Source organism: Phyllostomus hastatus, unplaced genomic scaffold (assembly GCF_019186645.2).
Source record: "Phyllostomus hastatus isolate PE091 unplaced genomic scaffold, TTU_PhHast_1.1 phas_contig_34, whole genome shotgun sequence".
Classification (NCBI taxonomy): Eukaryota; Metazoa; Chordata; class Mammalia; order Chiroptera; family Phyllostomidae; genus Phyllostomus; species Phyllostomus hastatus.
In genome coordinates, this window is record NW_025333857.1 from 35,560,875 (window position 1) to 35,577,934 (window position 17,060).

The following is a 17,060-nucleotide window of genomic DNA, read 5'->3' on the forward strand; positions in this document are numbered from 1 at the left end:
GCCAGGGCACAGGGAGGTGCCTTAGCTGGTCCCCCCCCACCACCCCCGACCCCCCCCGCCGGGAGCCAGCCTGGAGACAAAAAAGTGCAAGCGGTTTATTTGGGAGCTGAAAGAAAGTGCTAACCGTGGAGCAGGAAAGCGAGAGGAGAGAGAGAAGTCAGCCAGTAAAGGTTCTGTTACCGAGCCAGCTACCAAGGGAGTGACTGGGGCTCCGTCTTGTGGGGCAACTCTGGAAAACGGTCTGGAACACAGGCCTCAGAATTCTCACCGGAGGAGCGATGGAGCTTCATACACCAAATCCCAGTCACTGGCTGAGGAAAACTCCTGGGAGTCAGCTCCCTGGCTCCCTCTGATGTGGCCACGGGATGTGTGCAGGAGCCCCCAAGAGTCTGCTGCTGTTCACAAGGAGGGAAGCAGGGGAGGAGGCTAGAAATTGAGGCAAGGGCCAAATCTTAACGGCTCTTGCAAGTTGTTCCTTGGAGCTTTACTTTGTATTAAGGAAGCAATATTGCAATATTAGAGGTAAGAGAATAGTATAAAATGTGATTTTGAAAAAGACCATTCTGTTATGGGTGGGGGCAGATAATGAGCCCAGGAGACTAGTTGGAAAGACAAACTTACCACACAGGACAGACAAGACTGGGCTAGAAGTCATATGGCCATGCTAAAGATAGGGATGAGGAGACAGAACTGAGATGTTCAGGAGACAGAATTGACAGAAATTGAGAAGGATTAGCTGTGAGGAGGGAGGGAACACAGGATGAGCTTCTACGCCGGCTCTCCTGACTGGAGAGAGGTGGCACTAACCGGTGCAGAGTGCAGTACTACGGAAAGACCAGTCTTGTTGGGCATGTTGAATTGGAGACACCTGAAAAGTATCCAGGTGGACAAGTCTAGTGGATAGTGGATATAGGTTTACTGAACTCATGAGACAGCTGGGCTGGGAAGAGCTATTTAGAAATCACCACTTCATAGAAGGCAGAGAAACAAGTGACTCCAGAATAAAAAACCAGAAGTTTATCACACATGATGACTTAGTTGAATGCTACTGCCAACATCCTTCTAGTATAGAGTCCTTTGCCAACTTAGAGATGGCATGGTTTCTGTCATCTCTGGGTATTGCTTTATCTTTATTTCTCTCTACACCTTCCCCCAAATAATTATATGGGGGGAATAATTCCCCCTTGGCATACTTGGACATAAAGAGGGAATAAGATAATTTGCGTGATTTGGGGCAAAGTGTATAAACTCTCATCGTCAACTTCCTCTTCTACAAAAAGGGGATCTCCTAGGTGGCTATTTAATAGTCAGCTGAAGAAACTGAACATGAAAGACATCAAACAGGCACTCGGACCTTACCAGGTGGTCAGTCTAGTTGGTAGGAGGACGCCCCTCGGCTGTAACTGCCGCAGCTCTGCTCACTGTGTGTGCCTTTTACCTGCTTATGCTAGTCCGCCTTTTACCTACAACTTGGTAACTAACAGGAAAGCATCTTTTAGGGTGGTTGCAAACTCAATGTGAGCAGCTGATACCACTGTGATAAGAGCACTTTGTAACGATTTACCTTCATTCTGCATGGGTTTTACATCTGAGCGTATACAGATGTATGACTTCTCTGCCAAACAGTCATGCTGGCCAAGAACAGGATGGCCCCTCCACAAGAATGTGTAGGTGACGACATTTCTTTCACCATCTTGGCATCTAAACATGACACTTTCTCCGGTAACAACAATACACAGAGCTCCTGTTTATAGCATGGCTCTCGGTGGAATGGACCGAGAATGCCTGCACTCTCCTTCCCTCTATCAACTCTCATTACACGTGTGTCAGAGAGAGAGCACAGCCACTTGACATTGAGCAAGACCCCCCAAAACAGCCACTGTCAAAATCCTGCCTGTGGCATGTACATAAACATACAGAACTATGCAAGGAGTCACACAGTTTCAAAACATCTGCCAGATCATCCCAACCTGCTTCCCTCACTCCAGTTCAAGTCCATGCATTTGACTTCTCTTTCTCCCCTCATCTCCTGTATGCAGGAAGTCATTATTCATCAATATTAGTAATGGAACTCATTCATATTTATTATATGTCAGGCAGCCCCTGTGTGAAGTGCTTGTAAGTATGAGAACGTCATCAAACTTAGTTACAGCTTTCTGAGGCAAGACAACTCATATCCCATCTTGCAGCTATAGAAACGAGGACTAGAGAAGCAGCCCCAAATCACACAGCTAGAAGATGGCAGAGCTGGAATTCAGATCCAGGTTTCCCTGTCACTACATTGTGCCACATTCCCTCCTGTGGAGCATTAATAATCATATCTTTTATTTATGAGGCATTTTAAAGTTCACAAAGCATGCTCACAAGGCACCTCATTTGATCCTCCAAACAGAAAAGAGAACTAGGTAGGACACGTCTTATCCCCATTTTCACAAAAGTGGCGAAGCCCCAGAGTGAACCTGACTCGTCTCAGCCACCCATGTCTGAGCCTGGGAACCAGGCCTTCTCTTTCCACGATTCCCATATCACACTCTTTCCTCTGAGCAGCTGGTTCTTCTTTTGAAATAACCAACGTATGAAATTCACTAGGAGGCCAATTTTGGCTTTCTACAAAGACATTTCTCATAATCAGAGTTTTCTAAAAACGTAACAGGAGGAAATGGGTCCTTTGTCCCTTTCTGTTTTCATTCAAACATGGGCAGTCACTGGACTAGAAAACCCTAACTATGCCCAATCCCCGGGAGAGGGGAGAAGGGGGCAGTTAGAGGAGATGAGCCCTAAGACCCGTCTGCCCCTGAGACCCTGTGGCTCTTTTCTGAGGGCCACTCTGTCTTCATCATTTCGGTCACAGCAGCTCCATTCCCTCACCCTAGCGTACAGGAGCCATCTCCCAGCTGACTTCTTGGACTGTCCCTTCCAATTCATCCAGTCTCCCTCGATCAGGGTGACCTTCCCCCAAAGTTGCTCCCATTGGTGACTGCCTTCCTGAATCTCCAATGGCCCCCTTTGGCCAACCACACCCACTTGATACACTGCCTGATGTTTCGTGGTCTATCTACATCTCTGTACAAACGCCCTTTCATTTCCCCAAACTGTTTCTCCTTAAGTCAACCTAGTCATTTGAGTCACAGAGATGTCAGCCTCAAAACCTTTGCTTTCTCTGTTCCCCGCTCCTGAAATATTCTCCACTTCTCCCCTCGTCCCCTTAGCCATACGCCTATGTTTTTCAAGCCTCAAGCCTAAGTCAATCTTATTACAATGCAACAACAAAACCAATTTTAGTGAACTTCTTCCCCAAACACAAAACAAGTCTAGGAACAATCTTCTAGTCATGCAGTAAGGCCACAGGGACCCCCAAAATATCCCTGCCTTCATGGAGGGGTACAATTAGCTATGCTGTGCAATCATTACATTTTGAACACTTGATTCTACATTGGCTTGTGGTCCTTGTGTTTTATGTGAGCTGATTCTCTCTCATGAAGGGTAGACACGGAGCTTTCTCTCATACCACGCCTAGAAAATGGTAAGGAAACAATAGTTCCTGATTTTGTGATCGAGGTGTCTAGGATCACATAATTTCACCCTACCCCCTTATTCTTGCACAGGGCACATGGCACTTAAAGTTTCCTGAGCCTGGGATAAGCCCATCTTTTGGGGAAAAGAAGTTCAGCAAAACCTGGGTTGAAGAACAAAAGTTTGGAGTCTGTCCTCTTTAAGTCCCAGCTCTGCCACAAGCTAGGTGACTTTAATAGGCCACTTAATATCTCACTGCCTCAACTTTCTCAACAGAAAATGAGGTGAGAAAGAACAGCTGTACCCAGAACCATCCATCCCCCATGGGGTTATTATTGTAAGGACTGAGTGAGTTAATACATATAAAGCACTCAGGAAAATTCCTAGCCTATGGTCATCACTGAATAAGTGTTAGCTGTTCTTATTAGTGTCACCACACTAATGAGGTGGCCTTAGGTGACTTCAATTTCCTGATCCTCAGCTTCTTCACCTTTAAATTGAGAGTAGTGCACTTCTCCATAAGCTGGCTCTGAGAATGAGATGTGAAAGCACAAGAAAGCTCCACCTTTTCCAGGAAAGGCTCCCTTATCTTTGACCCAAGGCCCAGACTTGTAATGCTATCAACACAACATCTTTTTCCTTAAAGCAGAGTCACTCTCCAGCCAATCATTTGTGCTACTGTAGTAAGCACTTGTTTTTATCCCATAGAACATGTTGGCCTCTTACAAATTCAGCCTTAAAAAATTATGCCCAAAACTACACTAGATGACTGCATAAGCAAAATGACTGTTCAAGTTCCCCAAGCCCACAGGTGGCCTCTCCACGCACGGCCAGTCCCTGCCTGTTTTAGACAACTAGGAACAGCAGAAAGGGGAACTGGCCCTCTCTGGGAGGACTGGGGATCCCAGCACATCACACCAGGTAAAATGTGGTTAAGATGAATACCTAGAGTAGCCTTGAAAGCGAAGAGGAGTCAAAGCGGTCAGACGGGACACTTGAGGGAGTTTGGGCAGGGGAGGAGAGCCTGACCCACCAACTCTGTCTGTAGGGATCATGGAACCAAGGTTCCAGGAAGCAGCAAGCTTCTCAGTCCTGGACACTGAGCCCCACCTTGCAGCCTGGCAGCTGCAGACCTAAGCCATTGGCTGGGATCTGAGAGCCCAGGGCTCCTAAAATGGGATCAAGAATGGTTGCATTGGTTGCCTGTTCCCTAGAAATGATGCTGAAGAGCCCTCCAGGACAGTAATGTAACCAGAGCAGGAAGGCAGTGGTCCCCTGGGGAGATGCCGAGGGTGCGCTAGGGGTAGGCTTGGCTATGGAAGATGGAAGTCAGGTCCAAGGGAGGAGACTTTGAAGTCAAATACTAACTTGCCTACCTTCCAGCCAAAGGAACTGAATTGCTCTTGAGACTCCTGTAGACTTTCTAAAGCTATTTTTGCTCTCTGGTGAATGCAGAGGTGTTGTGCGGGGTCCTCCTCTGTTCTCGACATGACCTCTCTTGGACTAGGTTGGGAAGTTCTCAGCACCATTAGGTGCAAGGATGCAGAGGCTGCAATTTCACCATGGAACCACTGGCAAAGGAGGGGTGGAGGGATGCAGGAAGGGCGTTTAAAGGAGACAGCAAGGCATTAAGGTGCAAGGTAAGTAACACAAGAGCACATTGCGTCATACCATTTTGGAATGTTTTGATGGAGGAAGAATTGTCTAATGAAATTATTAATGTCTAAGAGACATTCCTTGGGCTTATATCGAGGTCACACAATTTAATTCATAACTACTTCCTGACCATGCGTTAAGAGCTGAGTAAAGATCAGTTTAAGTCACAAGCAATTTTATATTATTCCTAACAGATGTCTCCATAAGGCCACAAGCAGAATAATATTGGGCAACAAAGGAATAGCTGGCCTGCTTTTCTGTCAATTATTGCTTTGGGGTACCCATATGGATTTAGCAAGTTAAGAAATCTAGAATTGTGGGTTTACGGAGGAGGGTGCAAGGACAGAGGGTTACCACTTTCCTGACGAGAACTGACTGCACTTTGGTGCCAATCACAGAGGGCCTTGCCTGTTGAGTTTTTAAAAGTTAATGAAATGGTTGATAAAATTGGAGTTCATCCTTCTCAGTGGTCACTGAACAATTAAGGAAAAAGGCAATCTTTTCCAGATATTTTATTTGTATTTACCATCATTTCTAAATCAACCTCAATAAAAAAAAAAAGGACATTATCTGATAATAGGCAGGAAAACAACAGGGAACCTAAAACTTTTGAGTCAAAATACATTTGCAAAGCCATCCAAACAATAAGTGAGCTGAGGTTTGAATGCCTGTCTAGGTCTTTTTCACTCTTGTGCAGCTTATACAAGGGACCTGCTCGTGCTCACTGACGTAGCAACAGCTACCATCTATTAAGCACTTACTGTGTGCTAGTATCTTACAAAGCATGTCACGTGTTAACTAATTTAATACCTCTGACAATTTTATGACATAGCTGTGATAACTTCCATTTTACAGGTGAGTAGACTGAGGCTCAGAGAGGCTATTTATAACTTGTGCAAGTTCTCAGAAATAGCACAAGGCAGCCCTGGGATCCACACCTCAGACATCTGGTTGCAGATACTCGTACTTCACCTGTGTCCTGCCTCTCCCCTCTGAGTGGGGAGAGGGCAGCTCACGGTCATCCAAACATGGTGCAAACGAGAGGAATCTGTAAGGGGGTCAGGGAGCAGAATTTTCTCTCAGGTGGTGCCAGCTGAGGTTCTGGTCCCACGTTCCATGCTGTGGGCAGAGTCTAAAGCTCTGACATGATGCCAACCGAGTGGAAGGAGGTTGGCAGGCAGGAAAACACCCCAGACTCTTTCTCTCTCTGACATACAGAGTTCCCAGGCCTTTTGCCTCACAACACGACCACCCCTCCCCAATACAGGACACACACACGGTCACACCATACGACACTGCCCCCATTTTCATTCTGCCTGTTTGTGTGATCCACCCTCAATGAGAGAGAAAAAGAACTGTGCAAGTTGTCCCAATGCTGGCCAAGTAAGGAAGCAAAGTCCCTCCCAGACAGACACTCACCTGAAGAAGGAGCAGGTAGTCCAGGCATAGTGCCCACTTCACGGGGGGCCAAGGGTCCCATGTGCTTAAACCTTCTCAGAGAAACTGCGGGGGGAACGGCTTGTATGTCCCTTCTTACAGGGATTCACCTATTTCTGACAAATTACCTCAGCAGCCTGAGAAGGGCCACCACCATGGCTCTGAAAATTTCCACAGTGAAGTACAAAAAAGCTGCTTCTGCTGTGGTGCAGGGAGGCTGGCTCCCGGGAGCTGCCAATGATAAAGATTAACTTGCATGGGCTGCGTCTTGCGGCTGAATTGTGTTTTCAGCCTCCAGGGTCATTAATTTCAGGTGCCTCATTGTTACTAACACATGCGGCCAATTTTTACTCTTCAAGTCCCCTTGGGGTGGTAGAAAAGGCACAGTTTGGAATCCAGTCAAATCCAGGTTCAAATGATGTTCAGAGAGTTATCATTTTTATGTTTAAATTCCTTATTTGGCCAAAAGGAGCTGAAGCCCCTATCCCACATTATTATCAGAGGATTAGTAAGGTGACATATTTGAAGTTCCTGATCATTACAACGAACATTTCTGCCATCCACTATTCTTTAGGCCTGTTTTCTCATGTGATCCCAGCCACATTCTACGAGAATGAGAATATTATCCACAATGCACAAAAGAGGAACATCAGGGAAATATGTGATTTAATTAATGTCAAACAGCTGGAGAAGGAAGCCCAAATCAAACCCAGGTGGGGATGGCTCCAAAATTTGTGCATTTATCCAACATGGCGGCTCCTACCACGCACGCGCTTTGTAGGCACACCGTAAACGTCAGTCCCTTCTTTCCTTCCAATCCTAGGGTTTTATAAAGCACGATTTGGTCACCCCCAGTAAAACATATGGCAGCCTGACTAATCAGCTGCTTCCCCAGTCACTAAGGGATGCAGGCACTCTGGGTGCCCTGCTCCATGCAGACCTGTTGTAGAAGCAGTCTCCACTGCTCATGGATGGCCAGTGTTACTGACAACCCCATTAAAAAAAAAAAAGACTAACTTGTCAGTTACCAGCTATAGTGCAGATGGAGCCCCAGGACCTCAGAATGCAAATTCTTTCTCTTTCCAGGAGCATCTCTTTTCTTTCTTTTTCAAATATATTTTATAGATTATGCTATGACAGTTGTTCCAATTCCTCCCCCTTTGCCTTCCTCCACCCAGTACTCCCCATTCACTCTGGCAATCCCCCCTTAGTTCATGTCCATGGGTCACGCATATAAGCTCTTTTGTTTCTCCATCTCCTATACCGTTCTTAACATTCTCCTGTACCTACCAATTTGTACTTCTTAATCCCTGCACCTTTTCCTGCACTTTCTCCCTTCCCCCTTCATTTGGAGGGAGATAACCCTCCAAATGATTTCCATATCTATGATTCTGTTTCTGTTCTGCTTGTTTGCTTAAGTGATTAGACTACAATGTTTTACTGCCAGCAGACAGGGCTTGAGGCAAGAGGAAGGGAATGTGGGAGAGGAAAGATAAAGTCAGTGTGTTTGGTGTGTTGATCCAGAGGAAAAGGAGGAGGGTAGCTTGAGGATTTCCCTCTCATGGGGCAGGAGGCAAGGGAACTGAGAGCCCTGGTACTTTGAAGGGTTTAAGAGCAAGTTATAAAAGCAGTTGGGGAGGCCCTTTCGGACACCACAGAAATGAAAGTAGGTGGTAAGACTGATGATCCTTGTGCCTGTGTTTCAGGACTTACACCATCACAGGGAATATTTTGATCATTTTAAGCTACTTGGGAAGAACTTTGGGCTGTAATCCATCCATGTTCAAGGACTCTTGTTTAGCTTAGAAGTGCCAGGACTGTGGCTCAGTGGATTACAATCCTGACAGCTTCACCTGCCATCTTCATCACCTCCAAAGTGAAAGGAAATGGCACCGCCTTCAGTACTTGATAGTGCTGTGCTCGCTCATGGGTTTACATGGAGACTCAAGCAATGCCCTGTCCTTTCAAGTCATTCACTTTCTCAGTAAGGGCCTCCTAAGTGTCACCTCCTCAGGTTATCAGTGATGTTTTCCAAGAGGTAAGCAAGTTATTCTCTCAGATCGTGCTCACCTCCTTCTGTCAGCATGTACCGAGTCCCACATTTCCCCTCACTGTGGATGCATCAGCCACTGGACAGTTTCCCCCATGAGAGTGGTCCCCCTGCAGCCACAAACAGTGGGAACACTGGGGGATAAAATCCTGCTCCTAAGGAGTGGAGGGACTGAGTGCACTAGAGACCCTGAAGAAATGCCAGGCTCACTCACAGGGCTAGCACAGACTGCCTGCTAAATAAAGATACAGGCAAGGTATCTTACACACTTCAGGGCGGCAATAAATGCATTTCTACCTACCATACCCTGCTTCGGGAAAGTGTTTATGATTTCCTCATCCACAGACTCAATGATAGGCTCTGTAAATTAACTTTGTTTGATTGCAGATAATAATCATATTCATGCCTTTTGTCCCCCCTTGTATTTGATCTTGCAACCAACTGTTCAGAGCCTTTTTAATTTTAGCATCCTCAAGCTAGGACTTAATATGACTAACATAGAGGTGATGCAAATTCCCCTAATTATGGACAAGACATGCAGGAACCAATCCATCTATACTAGATTTTCATATAAATTGGGGACCAGGAAGAGGTTACTATAATTCTGGTTATAAGTTATTTCTGAAGAGCCAGTTTATTTTGTTTTCAGACAACACAAACCGAAAATTCCTGTGCAGAGCTCCAACCAATTATTTTTTTCATTAAAAAAATACTGTTGGGTTCCTCTTAGGCACTTTTAAGGTAGTGGACAGAGCAAACAGCTTGTAAAATCTTAATTTGATAACTATGATTGCATTTTAATCAATGGTGGCCATTTTACCAGAGAAAATATAAATATGGAGGGTCTATTCAAACACCAAGTAAATCTTTGTGCAGAAAGCCTGCTCAACATTCATTTGTTTTCACAATGAATTCCCTTTTGATTCACTCTCCAAAAGGTTTAGACAAGCCATGTGCTCAGTTCTGTCTTTTTACAAATAGCAAAGCTATGTGGAACACCAAAGGGGAAGCATGTACAGGGAGAAATGAATCCGTACCAGGGAAATACTGCAGAAAGGGCATGGGCTCAGACATACCTAGGTCATAGTCCAACTCGATCACTTGGCTAGTTGAATGAATTCATGCAAGACTTCTCTCTGAGCCTCAGTTTCTTGTTTATAAAAGGAACTGTTGTTTAAGTTAGACATTACATAGAACAACATTTGTAACATGGTAGGTGTCAATGCTGGGAGCCTGTGTGACTACTCTATCACTGCTAGATTTAGGCGTGTTGGGCAAGACTGCACTTCACATACATTTTTTTTTTCCATCCTGATTGAGGTCAGGACTCAAAATAACAGTGGAAACAAAAAGGATCAACTTTTAATTCCTTGATCTTTGGACAATGTATGGACTAACGTAAGCTAAAAAATTTACAAGTGTGTTAGACCCATAATTTCTTCAATCCATTCTTTTTTGATGGAGTGCCAATCCATGGAGTTGGGAGTGGGGCAAGAGTAGCATTTTAGGGTGTCTGCACAAACCACACAGGTGGAACACCCCACCCCCAACCCTTGGCAATCAGAAAGTCTTATGGAGGAGAAAAAGGGGAAGTTGTTCAGGGGATGAGAGAGCAAAGCGGTGGCCTCCAGGCACCTCCAATGTGTAGAAGCAGACTCTCCCTCTAGCTGCTGGATGTTCATTCTGCCTTTGTGGATCCTAATGAAAAGAAAAAGCACAGTGTTCCATCTGCCAGATGTCTCCATTAGCACAAACTTTACCCATTTATCCATCTAGTTCTATTCTCACAGATCTCCTAAGCCTCAGTTCAACAGACTGGCTCCCCAAGATGGTCGGTGCTCTCTGGACCCATCCCAAAGGGCAGACAATCCGGAGTTTCTTGGTTAAAATTAAGTTTGGGCAGAAAGAAACAATCTCATCATGTAGACTTTATAAATTGTGCTGAAATATTCAAAACATAAATTTACCATTTTAACCTTGCAGTTCCGTGGTGTTAATGACATTCACATCACAGTGTGACTATTGCCACCGTGCATTCCCAGAACTGTTCCATCTCCCTGGCTGAAACCACGTACACATTAGCAATATCTCCCCATTTTCCCCTCCTCTCCAGCACCTGGCAACAGCCAATTTATGTTCTGTCCTACTCAATTTGACTATTCTAGGTGCCTTGTATAAATGGAACATGCAGTATTTGTCTTTTTGTGACTGGTTTATTTCACTTAGCCTAATGTCTTCCAGGTTCACCCATGGTGTAGCATGTGTCAGGATGTCCTTCCTTTTTAAGGCTGGATGACTGTGTAGAACACTGATTTTCAACCAGAGTGCATGCGATACCTGACTATGGGGCACCGACCTCTTTTCCCTTAGACTGTCAAATAACAAAATGATAACACCCAGCACAATAGCTTTCCAGTGTGAATAAATAAAAATTATATCTATTTTTTGTCAGATCAGCCAAAAATATATATTTTGGTGTGCTGCAGAATTTTAGTAATTAGTTTGTGTGTGCCATGAGATGAAAAAGGTTGAAAGTCGCTGGTGTAGACTTTTAGGTGAAGATATTGGCCATATGAGGTAGATGGCCTCAGAGTTTGGCCCTTGTTATAAAATTTCACATTTAATGATGCGTAAAAACTAAATTATTTCATTAGTATGTAATTAGTTGAAAGTGTACCTGAGTATTTATTGTAGCTGGTGAAAAGTAAGAAATATATGGATTTCTTTTCACACTAACTGTCTTTACACAGTGGTATCAGGTTAGAAACTAGGTACTGGCATCCTTGCAAAAAGACAGTATCATTTGATTAGCACTTGAGGTTGTAGTCACTCAGGAAAGTCCCACTCTGCCTCCTGGCCCTGAGTGACAGTGTATGAACCGAGGTCTACAAGGTCTGCCCCATGACTGCTCACTGAAACAACCAGATCAAAACCAAATGGCTGGTTTCTCTTCAAACGTATCCCATCTTCTCTTACCAATCACTCTTGCTAAAAAAGCTGTTCTAGACTCACATGATAACCTATTTCCCTATGTGTTTATTAATTTATTTAGTTTATATATTTATGTGCTTAAACTCAAATGTGGCCCTAATCCATAGAGAAATATTATGAGGCATAAAAGAAAGCACAGTGTTTCTGAAGAGAAATGAAGTTCTTCTGGCTCGGTGAGTCCTTTGTTACATTATTCTCAACCGAGTTTAGTAGCTGTGCATGGTATAATAAATGTATACCTATTCTGGACGATTTCATAAAGTTTATTTATAACTTAGATTCATTAACACAAACATATGCTCTAATGTTCCCAAGAAGTGGAACAACCAGAGCACACCACTTACTTGTAAATTTAAAAATTTAAAAATTTGCAAGTATTAATTTTTAAGCTGTGTCTTCAACTTTTGAGATATCATTGCTCCTCATGAGACACTTCTTCAATGTCCTTTAAACTATTATAGGATGAGATGAAAAAGGAACTCAAAGGGAATGAAAAACTGTTGATCACAGAAGAAAGATAATTTGGACATAACAGTAATGGATGAAGACACCAGAAGGAAGAGCTTGTAGGATGGGATGGAGAACAAAATATTGGCCCCAGCCATCTGTGCTAAAAATGATTTCTCTCTAAAAATTTTGTATATCACTCCTGTCATAAACATTCAGCTTCGTTGTGCAACACACACAGATGAGAAGAATTTGCTGCTCCAACAACCAAAAAAAAAAAAAAAGCAACTTTGCCATGTCCTTGGAATCTGGTTTCTCTGGTTTCAAATGTGTAGCAGGAAACTTGTGCCTGCAAGGGCTGGGGCGGTTGTTTATGTAACTAATTGGACATCCACATAAATATGAAAATTAAGGCAGGTCCCTCTATTCTCATCTGTTCTAAAGCCAGAGTTTGCTCTAAAGTTAAGAGGCGTGAAGACTGGGAAGAGGTACAGTTTAGTGTCCTGCGCTGACTTGCTTACATAAGCTTCAAGGTCATGAGGTTTTCTCCATTTTGTTTCCAAATGGTAGGAGCAAAAAACATGTTTCAAGGGTCACTTATCAAAAAAGAAAAGTGCTTGGGAAGGTTGCAGGTTGGGGAGAACATTTGTAGATCAAAGACTAATGAGAAATGTGGAGACAAGATTGAAGGCAGAGATACTGGTGGAGAAATATCCTGAGGGAAGATTAAAAGCATTAGATGGAGAGTTGACAAAGGCCAGGAGGAGAGACGTACCTTCCTCAGAGACAGGAGACAAGTGAACAGTCCAGGAGAGGAAAGAAAGGAATATTGGCATTGAGAAAAAATGATGCTGGGGAAATTCAGTATATCATCAGCAAATTACATTGTGCGATCACCTTCTGAGAAAGAATGGGTGCTCCATTCTAACTTGGGTCTTAGAGCAGTTTGACCTAGCTCCAGTGAGAAATGCAAGAGGGAACTAGAAAGATGAATGAAAGGATAATCAATTGGGCTGAGCTCACCATACTGGAGCATAAGAAGGTTGTGTTTGGAAGGAGATATTTAAAATCTCAGAGATGGGGCAATTTCAAGTGATGATTATTTCTAAGGTGATGATAACTTTGAATGCCAATAGAGGCAATGATAGTTTAGCAGATCAGAAAAGGATGGACGAGGGCAGGATATCAGTGCCACCTACTGGCTTATGGAAGCCAAGAGAGAAGCAAACAAAAGACACCAGAGAATTGAAAATTTCCACAGTAGTATCTGTATAACCCTTGCTTGACATAACCATGAATCATCTGTAACTACAAGGGAAACTTTGGGTGCAGATATGGTATAACTCTCAAAACCATCTAAATAGCACTCAACTTAGTAGAGCAAGGTGTATTTAGTTTAAAAACCCACCCTAGCATTAAATCTAATGCACCACAGAGATTAGGGTGGATGGGCGGTAAGTTAGGAGAACCAAACCACTGTGTCCGTTTTTATAGGTACCAATGTCAAGGCAAAATAATCGTCTTTGCATCTAGGTCTAGCAGAGTCCAGGGTATGCCCTTGCTCTTCTGTTTTAGACTTCAGTGTAGCCTATCCAAAGAAGCTGAAGGCTCCTGGTTAGCATCTGAATTATAAATATTTCCTTATAGAGCGTTCTTCCCAAAAATCTTTGAGAACCCAAGAGTAGGGCCCTTTTAATTTATATATCTCAAAATCTCACCTAGTACATGGCACATAGGTATTCAAAAAATATCCATGGAATGAATGAGTGAATGATGAATGAATGAATGAACAAGCTATGATCCAATATTTCTCTAGAAAACATTTTCTTTGGGTTTAAAAGCCTCTGTGATGCTCCCCCATACCTGTTCCACTCTGCACGTATATTTTGAAGGGTGTGTAGCTATCATCCAACACAAATCATTAGCATGTGTAAGGTAGGCAAGCTCTACTTGTTCCTACCAGGCCCTAGCTCCTCTGCTCTTCAGCTAACTGGTGCCTGGACTGATAATTACCCTGCTCAATTGGTTGTGCCTCGTGGCACAAGCAAAGAGATTACACAAGGGCAATAATTAAGAGGTGAAATAGGGGAGCCTGAATAAATAGGAAGAAGGCTGCATAAATGTGTCTACATTGAGTGACATTCCCAACTTGAAATCAACACTCGTACTAGACAGAAGTCCCAGCTTTTTTTCTGCCTTGGGACTACTGATTACCAAGAAAATAGTCCAATCTAACACTGTTGTGTGAACTAGTGAAAGGCGCTCCACTCCCTACAGAGAAAGAGGCAGTGAATGCCAGTTTGCACAGCTTGGCAAAATCAACACAGGCTGGGTTTCCAACTCCAGGTGACAGTTTGGGCAGGCACCTTGTGCAGTGAACAATTTGCACATTTCCATGTTTTGCCCCCACTGGCTACTCACTCCAAGGCTCACTCATTTTTGTGGTTTAGTGCTAGTAAGGGCATATGTAATTGCATATATAAGGTTTACCTTACTCAGCTGAACTCATTCAGTAAGATTATGGGGGAAAAGCGGGGGAATGGACTTCCCTCAATTCCTCACCAGTCAAGTCTACATTCCCAGGGCTTTTTTCCATACAGCTACAATAAACCAGGCAGTGAACCTTAGAGTTTCAGCAACACCACTTGATTAAACCATAGGCAAGTCCTGCCACCTCACCACTCTGGCTGGGTCTTAGACTGACACTGTTCAGGCATGCTTAGAGGGCTGTGAAAGCTGGGTAGGAGGCAAGTGAAGGTTGTGACTCTGATGAAATCCAAATCCATAGTTCCTGAGCATGATCAATTTCTAAGCCATACAAAGTGCCTCTTTGAATCAGACTGAAGGAATTTCAGTTTCTTTGAAGTCAACTTCTTTTAAGACAATGGGATGAGAGGATGAGTATAGTGTGAATTGAGGGCTGAATTCAGTGAGTAGAGACCCATCACTGGAATATCACTTTTGGTGAGGTTCACCTCTCTCTACCACCTTTGCAGTGGGAGTGATTTCTTAAATGTCTACAAGGGGTTGGTGGAGCCGACCCTGCTTCTGTAGAAAGGCCTCATGTATGTTTTTGCTTGGGAAAGATAAGCTTTCCAATTAAATGAAGAATTCTCTGGCTATCTCTTCACTGTTACACTTTCATGGCGAGAGGCAGCTGACATCTGTCAAATGTCAGCCAAGCTTCAACTCCCCTTCTTAACAAGTAATCACAATCCTCCCCAGAGTGATAGGACAAGATCTAGGCGAGTCCAGTTTGTTGCTTAACTTAAACCAGGGCTGTAAGTGGGATCTCTGTGGGCCATAAGTCTTCAGCTTTAAATGGGAAAGTCAGCAGGAGCTCAGTGAAGGGTCCTGTAGGAAGCCCCCTTGGCATCTATTTATAAAATCTGTAACACATTTCGACTGGATCCAAAATTATGTCATTGCCTCATGATTTTCCAAGGTTCCAACTTCCAGGGCCCTTGGGAGAGGAGCAGTTGTTATTATAAGGTCAGGATTTAGGATTGGCCACTGAAGCCATTCAAGGTCCTTTTCTCTGTGTTGTCTCCATTGCTCTCAGGCAGCCACAGACAGGTCTGGCTGCTCTCAGACTGACAGCCCAGAGAGCACTGCCACGTAGAAATGAGGTAAACAGCTAGGTTTTTTTTCCCCAGGAGAATACACTGATGAGCATGGCCGCTGCCAGATGTGTGAAGCCTCGTGTGCCAAGTGCTGGGGGCCGGCCCAGGAACACTGCACTGGCTGCCCCATCACCAGGTGAGTGGTGTCTGTCTCCTATGGCTGGTAGTTCATGGGTTGCAGGATGGAGAGAGAAGGTGCTTACCTGCTAAGAGACACATTTTGGAACTTCAGGAAAAAGAATCAAGCTCTTTCCCATGACACAGTAACCCTCCATGGTCTGGAGCATCTTCTCTCCAGAGATGATGCCCAGTATCCACTGGACTGGATGCCCAGTATCCACTGCAAGAATCAGTACTCTGAACACTAGAGGAGTCTTCTCATCAATGAAGATGGTGGTGACTTGAATGCCTGGAGTCTCATCCCTTTCTGCACAGCCACCCCTCCACCATCATCCCCATCTGCTGAGCAAATTCCTACTCCAATCTTGAGAATCAGGTCATGGGTGAACTGTTCTAGGAAGGCATTTTTTGACCTCTTCCCAAAAGAATTAACTTCTTCCTCTTTATGTTCCTCTGTCTCTGTATAAACTCCCATAAGAGCAACTGTGACATTTCAAGACATTCATTTACAAATCTATCCCTTTGTTAGACTATATGCTCCTTAAAATACTCATCTTTGTATTTCTATTTTCTAGCACAGTGCTAGGAAAATGGTAGGCACTCAAATGTTCAAGCATTGAATGAACCAGGAAATACTAAGTATCCAAATAGGATAAGCATCTACGCTAATTTCTAATTAACTGAAAATTTCTAATAAAGAGAATTATAAGCTTGTCATATTTTTTGTTAACACTCCTCTGGTTCTAGCACTTACTATGTGTTGACTGACTAGCCGTTTGAGTGGCCCGCCACTGCTCTGCTTAATGCGCAGGAAGCACAGTCTCTCCCCAGACCAGTGGGACGAGGCTGTTCAGGGGCAGGTGAATCTCTGGGAGGGGTGTCCCTCTGCCCTGCATAGTCACTGTGTCTAACTCTCCCTCAGGACTGCAACATGCTGAGCAGGAACTGCAGTGTATTTATTTCTCTTTATTCCCCGACAGTGATCAACATATAGTAATAATTCAATAAATGTGTGTTTTATTGAACTTTATAAAGTGTGTAATCAACATCGGGGGCTTGGCTCTCCAGACAGTTCCCTCAGAATGAGAATGGAGAGAGGAAAGGAGAGAGGGAGGGAAACACAAAAGAAGAGTCTTAAGTATCCTCAGTGGTAAGTGTGATAACATTTGCCAAGTGTCTCTTTGAAGTACCCATACCTCTAAATACTGAATTAGCTTTAAAGC

At 43.9% G+C, this 17,060-nt stretch overlaps 1 protein-coding gene across 3 annotated transcripts in view; it reads left to right on the forward strand.

Moving 5' to 3' along the window:
- The window catches only part of PCSK5 (proprotein convertase subtilisin/kexin type 5), a 419,139-nt gene that overhangs the window by 309,483 nt on the left and 92,596 nt on the right, over positions 1 to 17,060 (forward strand). For all 3 annotated transcript variants that reach the window (XM_045840308.1, XM_045840309.1, XM_045840310.1), the window contains exon 21: positions 15,751 to 15,853. In XM_045840308.1, coding sequence (XP_045696264.1) covers positions 15,751 to 15,853 — 103 coding nt within the window. The remainder of the gene's footprint in view (positions 1 to 15,750; positions 15,854 to 17,060) is intronic.